This window comes from Tenebrio molitor, chromosome 1 (genome assembly GCF_963966145.1).
Source record: "Tenebrio molitor chromosome 1, icTenMoli1.1, whole genome shotgun sequence".
NCBI lineage: Eukaryota > Metazoa > Arthropoda > Insecta > Coleoptera > Tenebrionidae > Tenebrio > Tenebrio molitor.
Window position 1 is genome coordinate 31,501,758 of NC_091046.1, and position 17,658 is coordinate 31,519,415.

General features: G+C 33.2%; 2 protein-coding genes across 6 annotated transcripts in view; one reads left to right on the plus strand and one right to left on the minus strand.

Moving 5' to 3' along the window:
* Window positions 1-72: 72 nt before the first annotated feature.
* On the plus strand, window positions 73-1,790 carry mRpS31 (mitochondrial ribosomal protein S31). 3 transcript variants are annotated; one of them, XM_069056039.1, is made up of 8 exons: window positions 73-212; window positions 259-370; window positions 428-599; window positions 647-758; window positions 805-940; window positions 1,000-1,143; window positions 1,198-1,412; window positions 1,464-1,790. In XM_069056039.1, exons 2-8 carry the CDS (start codon window positions 345-347, stop codon window positions 1,727-1,729), a joined length of 1,071 nt encoding a protein of 356 aa, XP_068912140.1. In that variant the 5' UTR covers window positions 73-212; window positions 259-344; the 3' UTR covers window positions 1,730-1,790. The 3 variants fall into 3 exon arrangements, with proteins under 3 accessions (XP_068912140.1, XP_068912133.1, XP_068912149.1); XM_069056032.1 differs by having other exon boundaries at window positions 188-370; XM_069056048.1 differs by having other exon boundaries at window positions 191-370; window positions 647-755.
* A 5,187-nt stretch (window positions 1,791-6,977) lies between these two features.
* Window positions 6,978-17,658, minus strand: part of Rrp1 (Recombination repair protein 1) — a 28,627-nt gene continuing 17,946 nt past the window's right edge. For all 3 annotated transcript variants that reach the window (XM_069055993.1, XM_069055984.1, XM_069056000.1), the window contains 4 exons: window positions 17,043-17,103; window positions 13,165-13,650; window positions 7,201-7,510; window positions 6,978-7,145 (listed from right to left, as the gene is read on the minus strand). In XM_069055993.1, coding sequence (XP_068912094.1) covers window positions 7,028-7,145; window positions 7,201-7,510; window positions 13,165-13,650; window positions 17,043-17,103 — 975 coding nt within the window. In that variant the 3' untranslated portion in view covers window positions 6,978-7,027. The remainder of the gene's footprint in view (window positions 7,146-7,200; window positions 7,511-13,164; window positions 13,651-17,042; window positions 17,104-17,658) is intronic.

Below are 17,658 nucleotides of genomic sequence, written 5' to 3' on the forward strand. Positions count from 1 at the left end.
TTCAAAACTCTGATTTCTACAGCAAAATAAAATTTTCGTCTACTAGTCTTACTGACTGCACGATATGACTTTGTTTATTTTACTTGTTTAGTTACTTCTCTTTTTTTTAATTTCTATGTGTTCGTATCGTAAGCAAAGCACCAATCACCATTGATCACCATGAGCATAAGCAGCAAAGACCTAATGTAACCCAGCTTAAGCACAAGCACAATGTAAGTAAACCACAGAAGTAAACATAACCTAATAGTTCCATCGCAGAGGAGAGTACGAGATATAATTATAATTTCAAATCATTAGGAAATAGAAACATAATTGTTCATATAATATAAGACACTTGCTTCGAAATGAGTACTCTATATTTGTTGAGAAGGTAATATGTTTATGTGATGTATAAATCTCTTCTATAAACATTAAGTAAAATATGTAGGTATATACAAGTCAAAAATACATTTCTTAAGCTACATGGTGGAGTACTACAAAAGGTACAAGCAAGCAGCAGTAGTTCAGATGAGGACAAGTTCCAAACAAAACGGGAAATAAAAAAGAAAAATGAAGATGCATTAAATAAGTTAAATACATTGTTGAAGACAATGATTGAGGTAAAATAGAGTGCACAGTAAATATATTTTATATGGTAAAATTTTAGGAAGATACTACCATGCCCAAGACAAAATTAAACTTAGCAAAACCGTCTAACAAGCGACAAAACAATGTTAAGAAAGAAGTAGAAACAGAATCTACAAAGAAAAGTTCAGGTGGTAAGAGATTAGTTTATTTTTTTCTTATATAAATAAATTTTTATAGAAACACAAATGTTGAATGCAATAAAAGATGTAGCCCTGTCTTTAAAAGGGGATGCAAAACAAATTGAATCAGAGTTGCTGATGAAACTTTTAAATACCACAAATAGAAATAAAGAATCTACAATTACTAACCTGACGTATGTATCACTTTTTCTTATGCATGTATATTGTTCTAAGTATGTAATTGAATTTTAAGTGATCTTGTAAAAGGGATGAAAATTGACCATGAAGTTTCAGTATCAAATGAACAGTCTAAAGCACAGCAAGTAAGACAGATTTTACATGCAAAAACAGGACAATTTAAAAGACCAAAAACCATTAGAGGCACAAAAACTCAGTTGTAAAAATTAAATGCCTACCTGTGCATGTATAAATGACTCCTTTTTAATTTTAGAATATTTGAAAAAATCGATTTATTTGGAACTGAGCCTCTTGGAATTTTTACAAAAATCCAGAATAATGGAGGAGTTAAAAATTTGATTTGGGATAAATTGCATGAGCGAGATTTAAAATTAGCTGTTACTCATCCACCTAAAAATTATTTTGAGCAAATGATTTTGTGGACAGAACAACATAAAGTGTGGAAATTTCCAATTGATAATGAACAAGGTTTAAAGACATTCCAAATAATTCTTCCAATTAAAAAAATGTGAATTTCAGATTTACAAGAAGAGAAAAAAGTTCCTTTTACGGAACATGTGTTCTTAGATAAATATTTAGAACCATGGTGTCCTACTAAGGGCCCATTGAGACATTTTATGGAATTAGTATGTGTTGGGCTTTCAAAAAATCCTTATTTGACTGTTGAAGCAAAGAGAGAACATATTGAATGGTTCAAGAATTACTTTGAAGATAAAAAACAATTATTACAAGAAGTTGGTGCTATACAAGATCAGAACCAACAAAATTCAAAACAAATTGAATAACCCCTATCATTTTATGCTTTAGTTCATTCTTATTTCTAATAAAGTAATTATTGAAGCTGTATTTGGAAAAAGTATTATGATTTATTTATTTTTAAATATGTATACAGTGTTAGGGAATGGTCTCTCAAGAATTTCGGTGTGACTGTGTGAAGGAAAATATGGTCGAAAACCTTAATATCACTTTTTCCCAACAAGAATAGTTTTCTCAAAAATAAAAATTTAAAATGGTGCTCTACCATTTTGTTAACATTAAGAGACATTAAGCTAGGCAACTTTGTCAGCAAGTAGACGTAGTGCGGGTGGTATATGTCTGCGACACAGGGTGAACTACCCCTACTCTTTGTCACAGAAAATATCTCCTTGTAGGAGGGAGAACCATGGCTGGACGGTGCAAGACCGGACTGCGGCTTCCGGCGCCGGCCTCTTCCTCCTTCCTCCAACAGCGATCAGCGAGTGCAGACCAACTTTTGTGACCAAATATTTCCTTAGAGACGATCCCCCCCATTCCTAATCATAACTGGAGCCACTTGACACGACAACAAAGAGACACGAGCCCAACAATTTTATTGTTGTACCTAGTAATTAAATAAATATACAGTATTCACGATTGTTTCAAATTCGGACTATCTGAGAAAATGTGACATTTTAGTCGGCAGTATTGCATTGTGATTTGTCATAATAGAAAGTAGGCTCGACCCTGGTTCCTAGAGGAGTTCTTGAGAGTTAAATTTGCATTGGCAGCCTGGTTGCCACAGACTTTGTGAAGTAAATGCAAGCAACTCTAAATACCTAGTTAACATAATATTTACTTTTATTTTATTAAAGAACATCTAAAATAAAATTACATTTATAGATAACTTAATACAAGAAAACAATAATAATTACATAATTAACTTAAACAAAACAAAAACTATAAAAGAAAATTTTCTTCCAAAATTGGAGAATTTGGTAAGCTCCCCAAAATGCTGGCACCCTACTCCTTGGCTGGCACCATTACCGCGTTGGATAGCAAGAGAAATACTTTGTTTCAAATAATGTCTTGCTTTAGAATTTCCAGTCGCCAAAAATAGTTTAGTCCCAATTTCATCAATAAAAGACTTAGCTTCGTCACACCATGGGCCCAGAGTTTCAAAAGCTTTGAAATTGAAGCCGGAAGATATATATAATTAGTCTTTTGTATTTTTCATGTTTTTTTTACATGCGGTTTCAGCTGCTGAACCAGCTTCTATAGTTGTCTGAGGTAAATAGGAAGTGGCAAGAGTGTCGACACATGTGACGTCCCAAATTACTTGTTGGCCTTTGGACCATGGAGTAAGAGTGACACAATCAGGTCTCTTACCATCATCACGCGAGAGACCAGTAGGCTCCAGAGTAGAATGAATATGGGCAAAGCTTAAGGCTCTTTGAATAATATTATTAAGATCGCTATGCCTTAGGAATCTTCCTTTACTTTTAGAACAGCTAAGACCATGAATTCCTGTTTCATTAACAAAATTTCCACAGCTACAGACATGGCTTTGGTACAAGTTACAATCAAGTCGTAGACCAACGTAAATTTGTAAGATTTGGCCATCTATGAAAGTGCCAATATTCTTGGATGGGACGGCCTGTAACCACGCTCCAGATTCAGGAAGTTGTAGTGCTTTAAAGAGAGCTAAATCTGTTGCTCTCTCAAAATGAATCGTTGTCTCGATAATTCTTTTAATATTAATCACATCCCACTCTTTTTGCAAACATTTATATGTTGGAAAATCGACATTAATAGATGACCATGTATTTAATGCTTCCTCTAGAAGATGGATCTGAATCTTGTTATCCTTCATAGGGAGTATATTAGATAGAAGATACTCAGCACCATAAATTGAACTAAGAAAGGCAGGAAGACAGATATCTGTAATTTTACGAATTCCCAATCCACCTTTCGATATTGGGAGTGATGCTTGTAGCCACTGGATTTCATTTAGGCGGATATTAAGTAAATGTTCTAAACATGAGCGCAGATTAGAATCTATTTTCTCCAATAAGGGTAGAAATTTCCAAATAGCGCAACTTCGGAGAAAATATGTTAATTTTGGAACAAAAAGACAATTTTTTAATAGAAAGTACGCGACATGAGGGCAAAATTTCACCATAGGCTTCTTCAAAAATTGGAATTCCTAGAAGTTCAAGGTTTTCCTTCATTATGCCACCCGCCAAATCGTATAGAGTCATAAAAGGTTGCTAAACAAGTGTGGTTGGTGGGGATGTTACCAGTGGCGTATAAAAGACGCCCGTGCACAGATGCATTTATTTTGTAATTTGTAATTGTAACATAAAGTAAGTACGGGGTCATTATAAATGATTGTCTCATCGCAGTAGGCGTTGGTGACGAATTTGAATGTGCCGCAAGCTTTATAACATGAGTGAGACTAGCATCGCCGATAGGTAGCGCTGCTGGCGGTAGTGTAAATTTGTCTACTAAAGTTTGTCTAACGTTGCGAAGCTAGCGGCACATCCCAAATTTGTGTGGGTTTTCAACGCCAAATGCGATGGGACAATCATTTATAATGACCCTGTACATGAAAAAATTTAACAAAAATAAAAGAAGCAAATTTATAATTTAGAAAAAACTATTTTGCTTCAATCATTTATAGTCACTCGGTAGTATAGAACCACATTGGGGGCAGAAAAACAACTACAGTTAACTTGGGACCCCACTGAGATTTTTGAAAATTTAGGCTGAGTGAACGTACCGAGATTTGTCAAAGTTTGTCAACCTCAATATTTAAAACTTTCAAATTTTATGAATAAACCCGCCCGCAACACAGTGCTAGTGCTAACACCCAGTTCGGCAGCAATGTTTCTAATGGTACTATGGCGCCCAAAAAATTTTGGCCGTCACTTTCTTGACATACAAGTAAAGTGTAAATAAACCTTTAGGAATCGTAACCCCACTTTCGATTCTTGTCATTTTGACAATCAATTTAAACTGTTTGAAGCTCAGATATTCCAAAAATCCGACATGAATGAACAAAATTACATAGATAACCTGATGTAAACGTTCTGTGTAGTAGAAATGACAAAATAATTTTGAGTTTTGAAATTTACCACCCAAAAAATAACGTTCATAATCAAGACGGTAATCATGATGACAATAAAGTACGGATTACAATTATTTTTTTTTGAATTGACAGACAATGACGGCCATTAGTGTCATTAATAAATGACAATTATTAAAAATCACTTTGAAGTTTTTCTTGTGACATCAAAAAAGCATGGAAATGGCATTATCTATAGTATTGCCGTTATAACTTTTTATCTGCCCCGCCCACTAAAATTGACCAATCAGAATCAAAGCCAGATTCAATCTGTACAACTTTTCATCACATTTGCCACGTAAAAAAGTTAAGGTTAGAATTTTGCTGTCAAGTCCACAATTATTGTTTGGTAATCTTGTAGTTTACGTCGCCCAAACTGTGCTTCGCGCACCATGCTAAATGTGTACAGCGTTGCCAGACTTATTTATTTGTATCGAATAAGAGAAAATTCACAATTAAGATCACGTGACGGTGATTTTAATTATACAAATTAACAAACGTATTGGTGTCGTACACATCCAACTAAAAGACGCGCTCAATTCTAATTATCATCTGGCAACAATGCAGAGTCTATGGGGCTGCGCTTATGAGATGCGCAGTTTGGGCGACGTAAACTACAAGATTACCTTATTGTTTTAGTTTCTAAAAAATAAAATGTCATTAAGACAATTCGAATGTCAAAAATTTTTACTGTGTAAATCAGATCGTCTTAACAACCTATTTGATTGGTAACTAAGAAAATGAAATGGGCGGGGCAGATAAAATGTTACGTTACGTTGTCCTTAGTATAGTCGTTTTTAATGATCACGATGGTATACTCCGTACGGTGATAGATTGCACGTTTTTAAATTCTAGTTCCAAAACATAAAGCAGTGAAACATACTAAACTCTCCATCTCAATTGTTTCACGTTATGTAGAAAACCGTTGTATCCCTGCAGATTCATTCCCGCCAAACCAGTTTCTGTGTCTGTCTTCTGTCAAAAAACGTGCAATCTATCAGAGTACGGAGTATACTATTCCGGACACGGAATCTTGGCCACAACTGACATTTAACTGATAAATGTGTGAACTGGCCTTTATTGAATATAACCCAACTTTTGACTCGATAATGCTATTTCCCTGCTTTTTGGGGTGTTTTTTTTGCAATCTTCTACACCTTTTTCAAGTGTAATTCAGAAACCATCACTTGTAATTCAGATTAGTCAATTTGATTTCAGACAACATGAATTGTAATTCAGATTTATTAATTGTATTTCAGAAAGTGTTAATTGTAATTCAGAATAGTAAATTCAGTTTCAGAAAGCGTTGTTTGTAATTCAGAACCTTAAATTCAATTTCAGAACGCGTTAATTGTAATTCAGAAAGTATCAATTGTAATTCAGATCAGTAACTTACCTAAAGTTGACTCAAGTTGCAAAAAACCAATATGGATTTGCAACAGCAATTTTATGGCATTAGTCGTTTGAAATTACTTTAAAACTGTACTTTTATGGAAAATATTCATTTCAAACTATGATTTTCTGGTCCCTTTGTGCCTTTATTTGGTTCAGAAATATGAAAAAAATGCTGTTGCAAGTGACAAGTTTTTTGCAACTCGAGTCAAATATAAGTTTTGTCAAATCGGATCATATTTGACTATAAATAACAAGATAATTAACATCATTCATAATTAACATGTTAATTTACAACACTATTTGCAAATGACTAATTTCTCGCTTAGTGATAGATGATCTTTCGTTTCACAATCAATTTTGATTACTAACATTAATTTATACAAAATATGTGTGTCGATTCAAAAAGACCTACGGCTTCAGCACCAACTTTAATGGGTGCTCGATATATTATGATATTAAGTTATTTCAACATAAATGACGCTGATTTAATTTACATAAAAATGTGGCGTTGAGTGACTTAAAATTTATGAACTCTGCTTATTTGAATGAAGTGAAAAATAAATATTGAAATGGTTCTTAAGTTTTTAAATACTTTCCGACAATATCAGCGAACTCAGAATGGAAAAAACTCTTTCAGATGAGATAAAGAAACCCATAGGCGCACATTTAACAATAAAAAGTTCACTACAGATACTAATTACGTCAAAACATATCAGTAAAAAAAAAGCTGTAATCAGGGGGGGTATACACATTTCTTAAACATAAATTATGAAAACTTTTCAGAACACTCCTTTATTTAAAAAAATGAATAATTAATAACAAACAATTAAACTTTAACGAACAGTCCAAGAGGGCAATGGTCTGATCCCAGTACTTCACTAAAAATTATGTTGTCGCAAACATTATCCATGAATCTTTGAGAAACTAAGAAGTAATCAAGACGCCTAGAAAAAAACAACAACTTAAAACTGTTCTTTACAACAAAATATTTTTTTTTACCATCCAACATTTTTTGATCTTGAATTAGACATGTATGTCCAAAAGGTGTACGCCTTATCCTTTTCAGGATAAAATTGTCGAAAAGTATCGATGTAACCATCTTCCAGGAAATCAGTCATCCCTTCTCTTTCCTCTACTGTGAATCCAGCGTTTTTAGTGTTGGATTTAGGATTTGCCAAGTCTATTTCTTTATGAGCAACATTCATGTCTCCACAAACAATGACAGGTTTACGTTCGTCCAAGTTTTTGATAAATGCTTTAAATATTTTATTCCATTCTAAGCGTTTCGGTAAAGTGATCAACTTGCGTCCTGCACATTGTTATCTAGTATTAGTGGTTATCACGATTAAATTTTTTATAATTAATTTGCTCCCGACAGGCCTAAACAATAATTCATATTCTTAACGTTTTCTTTAGTGTAAATGGCTTGCTAATCTATATAAATAAAAATGTAACTGTTCGTTTGTTCAAAATCTAAGATCTCCGACAGTTCTTCAAAAATTTATAACTCCTGAACCATTGGAAACAGATAATTGATTTAAAAAAAATTAAATTCCCAAAGGTTTGGCTGATCTTTTGCGCTATTAGTAATGGCAAAACACGAAAATCCACTATAAATGTTCGTTTGTTTAAAATATTAAATCCCCGAAAGTTCTTCACCGATTGCTTTGAAATTTTGACACAACGTTGTATTCGAATGCGTGGGTGTTTTTATCCTATCCTAGTTATTTATTACCATTAGTTATTTATTATACGAGTGTGGAATGTACGAAATTAGTCACGTTCACGAGTAATTTTCTTAAGTGACTAATGAGTAATTCCATATAATATTTTATCCAAAATTGTGTGTAATTGATTTAAATTTTGAAATAATATTTATAAAATTTTGTCAAGAATATATTCCAAGGGAATTGTGGGATGGTTGTTATTGTGATTTTTTTTTTGTGGGTGTTATAGTGACTTTTTTGTTTATTAGCAAAACTGTAAAAAACCTAACTATTCCGTGAATCCGAGTTTTTCTCTCACTAGTTGATCCATATTCCTTGCCTCAAATGACCACAGTAATCCCCTTATTACACAGGTTTGCGATTAAAAAAAATTTTTTGACTGAGCCATTGCAACGGGTGGTCGGGTACTTTTTTTTTGACTGGGCTAGTATTAAATAAAACTCAGGATGTAGTTTAAGCGTCAAATATTACAACATACACCACCCTAGTTTGCTGTATTTTTAAATACCTATCAAGTATGTCGTTTGAAGGCAAAATTATTTAGACAACTAACATGTGTAGGGCCGCCAACTCTCCCAGTTATTGTCTGAGCAAACAATTTAGTCCCTTAATTTTGGTATATAAGGCAAGGACAATAAATCGAGTGTTCTAAACAGAAGTACCGTACAGTCCGGACGCCCTTACTTGGCAAAAGCAAATGTTGCGCACTGGTTCGGTTGTGCGGGAGGGAGAAAGTTTGAGCGCCGCCTCTTTTGAAAATATCTCGATCAGTTAACATAAATTCTCTATGTGAGTTACGTGACTAAATTCTTTTAAATGTTACTGGCTCTTGCGTTTCTGTATGCAGCTATGACGACTAGACACGAAGCTCCATTCGGTATGCACTGGAATTTGCCAACTAAGGGCGGACGGACTTAGTACAGTACAGTTGTGGACAAAATAAAGTGGGACAATGTGTTTTCGCTGATGTAAGTCTGTCTGAAATTTTACTCTTTCTATGGTTACTATTAAAATATTTATAGTTTAATTATGTATTTCGTGTTGCATATTATTATATTAATTCCTTCTTAGTGTTGGTCCTTAGCCCTCACTTAGTGCAACTTTACAGTTGTGGACAAAATAAAGTCGGATACATTTATCTCGCTCGTAACATTTTCTCTAGATCATTTATATTCACATGATTGTGAAATTAAGAATAATTATATTGAATAAATCTACACCCGTCTTCAAGCAGTACGAACCAATCCTGGGAAGTTGGCTTCTCCCGCAGCGTCCACAACGCAGTAAAAAGGATGTTCTCTTACTGTCTGGATTAATAATGATTGATTAGAAACCTTTCTTCGTCCTGCCTCAGGATTTCTATTTATTGTTCCTTGTTGTCTCCACTTTTTTAAAATATTGAAGACGGAATTCTTAATGATATTGTACCTGAGAGCAATCCGCCTTATGGACTAACCGTGCTCAGGTTTAGAAATTATTCCCAATTCGACTAAATTGCTAAATGCGGACCATGATCCTTTTTGATTTTTTTTTTTTTTGACAAGTGTCAAATTTAAAACTTCAGATTTAGAGCCGGTTGCAATCAACTAAAATTTAGCGAAAATCTGCATTAAGACTTGTCCCACTTCATTTTGTCCACAACTGTATGTTTCAAAAAATTTCCCGTCAAGTAGGTTATGAAAAACAAAAGCATTAAAAATGTATGGGTCAGCTTGTCACTGCGCGGATTTATTTGTTGTCCTGGGTACATAACTTAACTTTAATCAATCTGTTTCTGTTGCGTATGAGCCAATTCTGGAAGAATCGTAGGAAAAGAAACCGTTCTCAAGCTATTCCTGAAATTGTCATTTTATAACACTTTGTTCAAAACAATTATAGTGATTACGCTTGAATTATTCAAGTTAAGCCGTACGTTTTTAATTCTTTTTTTTTCATAGCCTAATTTCCAGAAATTGTTTGAAACATACGGTACATTTTATCTACGATCATCACATAAAAGCAACTTTATTGATGTGACAGCTCTACTCATTTTATCTACCGACAAATTAAAAGATAGCTCTTATTGGTTCCCAGCCATGAATAAAATTGGCAGAATCTTTTATCCATCGGACTTGGACCAATCAAAATTAAAATTTGCAGTAGCTGCAGCAACCTAACAAAATTCGAGAACGTAACTATGGTAACAAAGGAACATAAACATTTTAAAAATATTGAGCTAAGAATTTGTTTTATTTTTTTGTAGATTTGATCGTAGATAATAATATATTAAAGAACGAGTTTTATAAGGGTTTATTTGGCGCACGAGTCCCAAGTGTAGAAAACGACCCGTAGGGGAGTTTTGTATGGGACGAGTGCGCCAATGCCCTTATAAAACGAGTTTTTTTTGTTATTTTTTAGAATTTGCACCCTTGTTTTAATTTTTAAATAAAAAAATTAAACTTTCAAATTCTAGGGAATTTTGTATTAATTGGTAATTCAAGGTAACGGATGCAACTACATCTGCAACATATGTTAAAAAGTAGAGTTTGAACATTAATATTTTAAGTTTTTTGGTGTAAATGACAATACACTGAAATATTGATAAAAATTTTCTTAGAGATCTATTAAGCTACGAGTGCGCCTTCGGCTTGTGCTGCAACCTTCATGTTTGTGGATAAAAACCTTCTTTAGAGGGCGATTCAAACCAGAACAGGACATCACGTAGTCTGCGTAGAAAGACATCGGCTCAGTGCATTGTTTCAAAAGGAAAGGACGTGTATGACAATGGCGGTGTTAAAAAGTAAAACTTTTCCCGCTTTGACGCTTATTGTTGTCTGTCACTTGTGTTGAAATTGCTGATACAGATTTCAGAAAATTGTAAGTATAGAAATAAAAAAAAAACTATCCCACCTCCACCCGGCGGCACGGCAATTTTGCCGGAGTACATACACTATTACGGATATTACTATCAAGTAATAGTGCAGTGCTTATCAACATAATTACCGGCGTCTTGCCTCCGCATTTTGACTTTGTTGTGTATTATGTTCTGTGTCAATGTTAAGGAACTTCCTCACGATGTGACATGAGTATAATAATATACCTTTTTGAATTTCAACTACCAATGTGTTATCTAAATCCAGAATTTTTAAATTTTTAAAAAGAGATTGCGGTACTATTCCCGTTGCTGAAATTACAAGTGGTAAAATCGAAATTTTTTCTAAACACCAAAGATTTCTCATAGCAACGGACAGCTCTAAATATTTATTAATTTTTGTGTTATATGTCTGTGTTATATTATGTGAATTTGGAACAGCTATATCTAAAAGATATGCTTGCTTTTGTTGTTTATTTAAAATTGTAAGTATAGAAATATATATTTATGTATTTCGTAATGTTTATTATTTTAATTAGTAAATAGTAATTGTTTGATACGCCACTGGTCACTTTAACGGCACGCATCTTAAGCTCCGCCCTTGTCCTGTTCTGGTTTGAATCGCCCTCTACTTGCTCATGTAATAATTATACTATATTATGTCTCATGGGAAAGTGTAATGCTAGCCGACCAGTTCTCGAGTATTACTATATGATAATTTAAACGGAGCCTTTGAACATACCGGGTGGGGCATCGTATACGCGCACGCCAGAAATCGCGACTTCTAATTAAATAAAATTGGCGAAATTTTATATACCTGACTAATTATTGATAAGGCATATTTGAGAATTTTTAAAAATTTTTTTGTTAATAAATAAGGCCGTAACAGTTTTATTAGTTTTCTGGAATTAACTGTTAATTTACCTATAAAGTTTTTACACTAAATGAATCTGTATCTGCTAGCCCATCAAACCCTGGTGACACAATTACAAATTTTGACTTGGTTAGCTAAATAATTCGCTTTTTTATTTAAACGTAAACCAGACGGGCGATTTACTTACGGCACAATGGTATAATTTCCCAACAAAGGTATAGCCGACCGTTTTAAACCTTTTTGCCATAAAATTGGTAGCTTCCATTGTCACCTAAATTTACGACAGCACAAGTGGCAGGTCATAAATAAAAATGATTTTGAATTTAATTTTAATTCAAAATCTAATTGGTATTTTTTTCCGTAGATTTCGTAAATAATTGTAGGAAGTGAATCTGGGTGGGTTAGTATAAAAATCAGAATTTGACTTTTTGGTTGAAATATACATTTTAATTTTTTTGGGCTTTGTTTGTAAGTGTAAAATTATCAAAAAATTATGAAATGTACCTTACCAATAGCCAGGTAAGTCTGAAAAATTTCGACAATTTTATTTAATTAGAAGTCGCAATTTCTCGTGTGCGCGTATACGATGCCCCACCCGGTACATATTCTGACCTAAATACAACGATCGATATTTTGTCTTAAATTTTACGAGGGGTACACCTTCAATTGTAATAATGTATGGTAACCATTAAAAAATTTCACAATCAATGGTATGTACAGTTCCGGACACGAAATTTTAGACGTCAAATTTATGTCAATTCAAAAAATATCAATGTAAGTCACGCTTTATTGTCATAGATTATTGACGTTTGAAACTATTTGACATTTGAAAGTTTCAGTTGCCATTTTTCTCTAGCTGTCAATATAAAAATTACAGAAATCGAAAGTGAGATTAGTTGCACCTAAAGCCAGTTTTACATTTTTATGTCAATCGAATGACAAACCGTCCAAGATTCCGTGTCCGAAACTGTACTATTCCGGACACGGAATCTTGGCCACAACTGACATTTAACTGACAAATATGTGTGAACTGGCCTTTATTGGATATAACCCAACTTTTGACTCGATAATGTAATTTTCCTGCTTTTTTGATGTCACAACAAAAACTTGAAAGTGATTTTTAATAATTGTAATTTATTAATGACACTAATGATTGGTTTACATCATTTTTTTAGAAATTTCTAAAAAATGTTGGCCAAGATTCCGTGTCCGAAATAGTACATAAGCAAAAGTGCCAACATGTTTCTTAATAACACAAAGGTGTTAAGTTAAGAAACATGACTAAAAAATAATTTTAACATAAATGTACAGCCAGGGACAAAACTAATGTCGTGGGAACAAAAAGTTGAAATAATCGAGTCGCTCGGATAATTGGAGCTAGAACTACCTACATTTCTCGCGTACGGTGCAAAAAAAATAATTCATACACTGATTCACTGCGTTTAAAATTTGTCGTTGCACAGTGTCTTCAGGGGATATTTTGATTACATACGACATTACATTTTACTAACCTGCATTTGGTACATAAACATTAACTAAAAAGAACTTTTCAAATTCGGCTGTAATACAACGACCTTCGTTATCATGTTCTTCCGAGTTAATGCCGTAAATAACATTGATGGGCTTGATTTTTGTAATAATACCCACTCCAGCATATCCTTCTTTCTCACTTGAACAGAATAAACTTTCATATCCTTTAATATTTGATATTTCTTCAGGTAATTTTTCTAAACCACATTTAGTTTCTTGTATGCAAAAAATGTCAGGATCATCATATTTAAGTATGTTTAATCCTCCTTTTTTTAACCAGGCTCTTAGACCATCCACATTCCACGAAGTAATATGAAAATTATATGGATTTCCCTTGGCAGTTTTGGAAGTACAAGTAAAATCAATAGCTTCCCAATTAGTGAGTGTAGCATTTGTACGAACTACTGTCTTTGTATTTGGTTCATCATCCTGTTTTGTTTTTGGAGATTTTCTCTTTTTCTTAATATCTAAAAAGTAATTATATACATAAGTTACTATTTTTTATCATATACAGCCCGTTACAGAAATAAGTAAGTACATTAATTTTAACTTGTAATAAAACTCATCAAGAGCAACAACTTTTCTAAATATTCAACAAAATTCGCTATCCGCCACTGGAGACCACGCTACCTGGTCGACAGGGATGACCGATTAAACAAAAATATGTAGTTAAAAGTCTACTGCGAGTATTTGACAAATATCTGTGACGACCCTTTCTAAGCATTTTTACGAAAACAATATTATACTGCCCATTGTTAGAACCGTCGTCTGCGCTGATCGTAATAACAAGTCTTGCCAATCGCTCAAAACATTGCGACCGGAAAAAAGACAAAATATCGGTAGATGTCACCACCTTGCGCGTTATGGGAAACTGTAATAGTATTACAGACACAGACAATTAAACTATAGTTTAACTGTCTGTGATTACAGACACAGACCAATAACGAATTAAGACTGTTAAAGTTCATATAAAACCTAGGAGACGTGGACGATGCTAGCGCAACTCTAGCGTAGGGCCGAACTAAATAACCGTATTTAGTCGATGATAAATCGGGTATTTACGTTGGCAGCGAGAAATTTGATTTATTCAAAAAAATCAAATTTGTTCGTTTCAAAAATCGTTATTAATCATTGTCAAAAATTTGCTAATCAATTTCGTTATGATAAAAATTATAAAATAATCCAAAACGACTTTCGTACTTGTCCCGAGCCTCTTCTACCTGCGATGTCGAAGCCTGACTAACTTGTTTGAATAGTTTTTGACCAAAAAGTTCTTATTCGGTAAGTAATACTTTCGAAAAAAAAAAATTACAAAAAATGTCATTTTCAGAATTGAAAAAAGGTGGATAAAAATTTTAGATACTTCTGGAATACTTCCTTCAAAATTACAAAATTCACTCATTTGGCAAGACCACTTTTCAGAAAATCATTTTACAAGTTCTCAAAAAACTAGATTTTATAGGTGTGCCGTGCCATTCCCATCAGTTTTTCGTTCCAAATTCACAGTGTCACAAAATAACAGTTTTTCCAGACAATTCGAAGATTTTAATGACAATGTAAATTACAGAAGTTGTGATTCCTGATCCTGAAGTTGTCCCAGAACGTGCACATTCATCAAAATTTTCAGGCAGTGTTATAGATTTTTCAACGTACCAAAATTTGTGAACTCAATCTCAGAGAAAAGATAATCTATTACATGGATCGTTATAAGCGAAAAACAATTTCAAAATTAAAAACTTTATAAGAAAACTCTAAAAATAACGAAATAAAATGTTTGGATAATTGTTTTTTTTTTAATAAATAAAACCATAATATGAAAAAAAGGTAAATAAAAACAAAAAAAATATGTCCGTATGCAACTAATTATACATTCGATTGCAATAATTGAGGAATATGCAACTTACATCTAGTTTGGCCCTACGTTAGCGCGTCGCTAGTATGGCGCGTCGTTGAAATTTGAATAGATCTAGACAGTCTTACTATGTTTAATTGTCTGTGCTTACAGACACAGTTACAGAAATTCACGACCTGCTGTATAATAACCGGCCTGTTCAAAAGTGTGATTTGAGTGATTCCCGCAGAGCGCTATACCGGGTGGGGTATCGTATACGCGCACGCGAGAAATCGCGACTTCTAATTAAATAAAATTGTCGAAATTTTTTACACTTACCTGGCTATTGGTAAGGTACATTTCATAATTTTTTGATAATTTTTCACTTACAAACAAAGCCAAAAAAATAAAATAAAATGTAAATTTCAACCAAAAAGTCAAATTCTGATTTTTATACTAACCTACCCAGATTCACTTCCTATAATTATTTACGAAATCAGCGGATAAAAACACCAATTAAATTTTGAATTAAAGGCAGTTTTACACTTGAACTTTCAAAATCATTTTTATTTATGACCTGCTACTTGTGCTGTCGTAAATTTAGGTGACAATGGAAACTGTCAATTTTATGGCAAAAAGGTTTAAAACGGTCGGCTATACCTTTTGTTGGGAAATTATACCATTGTGCCATAAATCACGGGAGTGGTTTGCGTTTAAATAAAAAAGCGAATTATTTAGCTAACCAAGTCAAAATTTGTAATTGTGCCACCAGGGTTTGATGCGCTAGCAGATTTAGTGTAAAAACTTTATAGGTAAATTAATAGTTAATTTCACAAAACTAATAAAACTGTTACGGCCTTATTTATTAACAAAAAAAATTCAAAAAATTCTCGAATATACCTTATCAATAATTAGTTTGGTATATAAAATTTCGACAATTTTATTTAATTAGAAGTCGCGATTTCTCGCGTGCGCGTATACGATGCCCCACCCGGTATAGTATACGGGCGCTTTTTGGGGATATTATTCATCTTAAGTTTTTGTCACCAAGAGTTTTTCTCGTTCAAATGACATTCGAATTTTAAATCAAAAATACAAAAATACAAGTGTATTCGGTATTGTTTTAGAAAGAAAATATGAACTTACTGTACTCAATCTTAACTCTAAAATCATGTCTAAACATATTTTTCCGCATTTTTATTCTTTAGAAGCGCCCGTACTGTGGCGCCCTCATCGGCGAAATTGGCTCTTTCTTGGAAACATTTTCACAATGCTTTTTTAATGAAATGAACAGCAGGTCGTGGGCACGACTTGTTATTATCGGCGCGGACGACGGTTAGAACCTGTGGTTAGAAGGTTTACGTAAACGGCTCGTTAATTTATGGGGGGAAAAATGCTAAAAAAAATTGCCGATTTAGAAAAAATGGTAAGTATACAGAAAAATACTACAATATCATGACGAGTTCTGTTATTGGTTAAAATTAATGTATGTACAGTGCATTCACTTTTGTTTTAGACCAGAGTAGGCTATGGAAATTTGGCGAGTTGTATGGTAAGACTGTGGCTGAATGACAATATACATCATGTATAATATTTGAGGTTACACTTTCTTGTCAAAATTCATGACCATGTAGCCAAGCATTATCATTTTCCAATTAACTACATAGTTTCGAGGACTCACTACTGTGTGTATTTAGTGATAAATGTAATTATTGCACACATTTAAAATGAATTTACTTTAATACTTAATAATAATGTCAAATTTGACACTGGCAGTTCGAACAATTTTGATTTTGTTATTTTGACAGTGCCCCGATACCAACATTTAAAAAAATTAAAATAGCCTACTCTGGTCTAAAACAAAAATGAATGTATTATACTTATTTCTATTACACGTTGTATTTACTATAATGTAAAACATACGAATGAATTTTGTGGATGCCTCTTTTATAAGCATCATAACAAAACATCTACTCGCAACGGTACATTTAATTAAATTCCAGAAAAGTTAAAAATATAATTGCTTACCTGATGGTTTGTCTTCGGTGTCATGAGTATCTTTGTTGTCTGCTTTTTTAACCCGTGAACCCTATAAAAGTACAATTTTTACAGTTATATATTATGTTTTACATTTACCATTCATTCATCCGTATAATTATGAATTATGAGAATTCATTGCCCGTGTCGAAGAACCAATGAACATAAGAACTGGACTGAACAACAGCCAATTACTAGCGAGCTTTTTTGATTATTCTGTAGGTACAAAATAGGGGATTATTCTGCACCTTACGTTCCATGGTGACCAAATCAACCAATTCGCCCTTGACAGTTTAAATTTGTCATTATAAAAATTGCAAAAATGCAAGTAAATAAGTAGATGGTACTGCTAATACCTAATGTTATAAATACAGTTAATTTCAAAATTATAGAGTACATCTCAAAAATCAAGAAGTCGATTTACTACAATTTTTCCACATCCAATGATGCCTTTTTGAAATTTGAACGTCATATTTTTTATAAGGTTAGGTAAGTTTGAGAACATAAAATGTCGCTGATGTTTTAGAGCAACCATAATATTGTCTGTTTTATTCTCTACACTGTTGCTGTGCTGTTGGCGGTGCTATAATACTGGGCTACCCTCCGA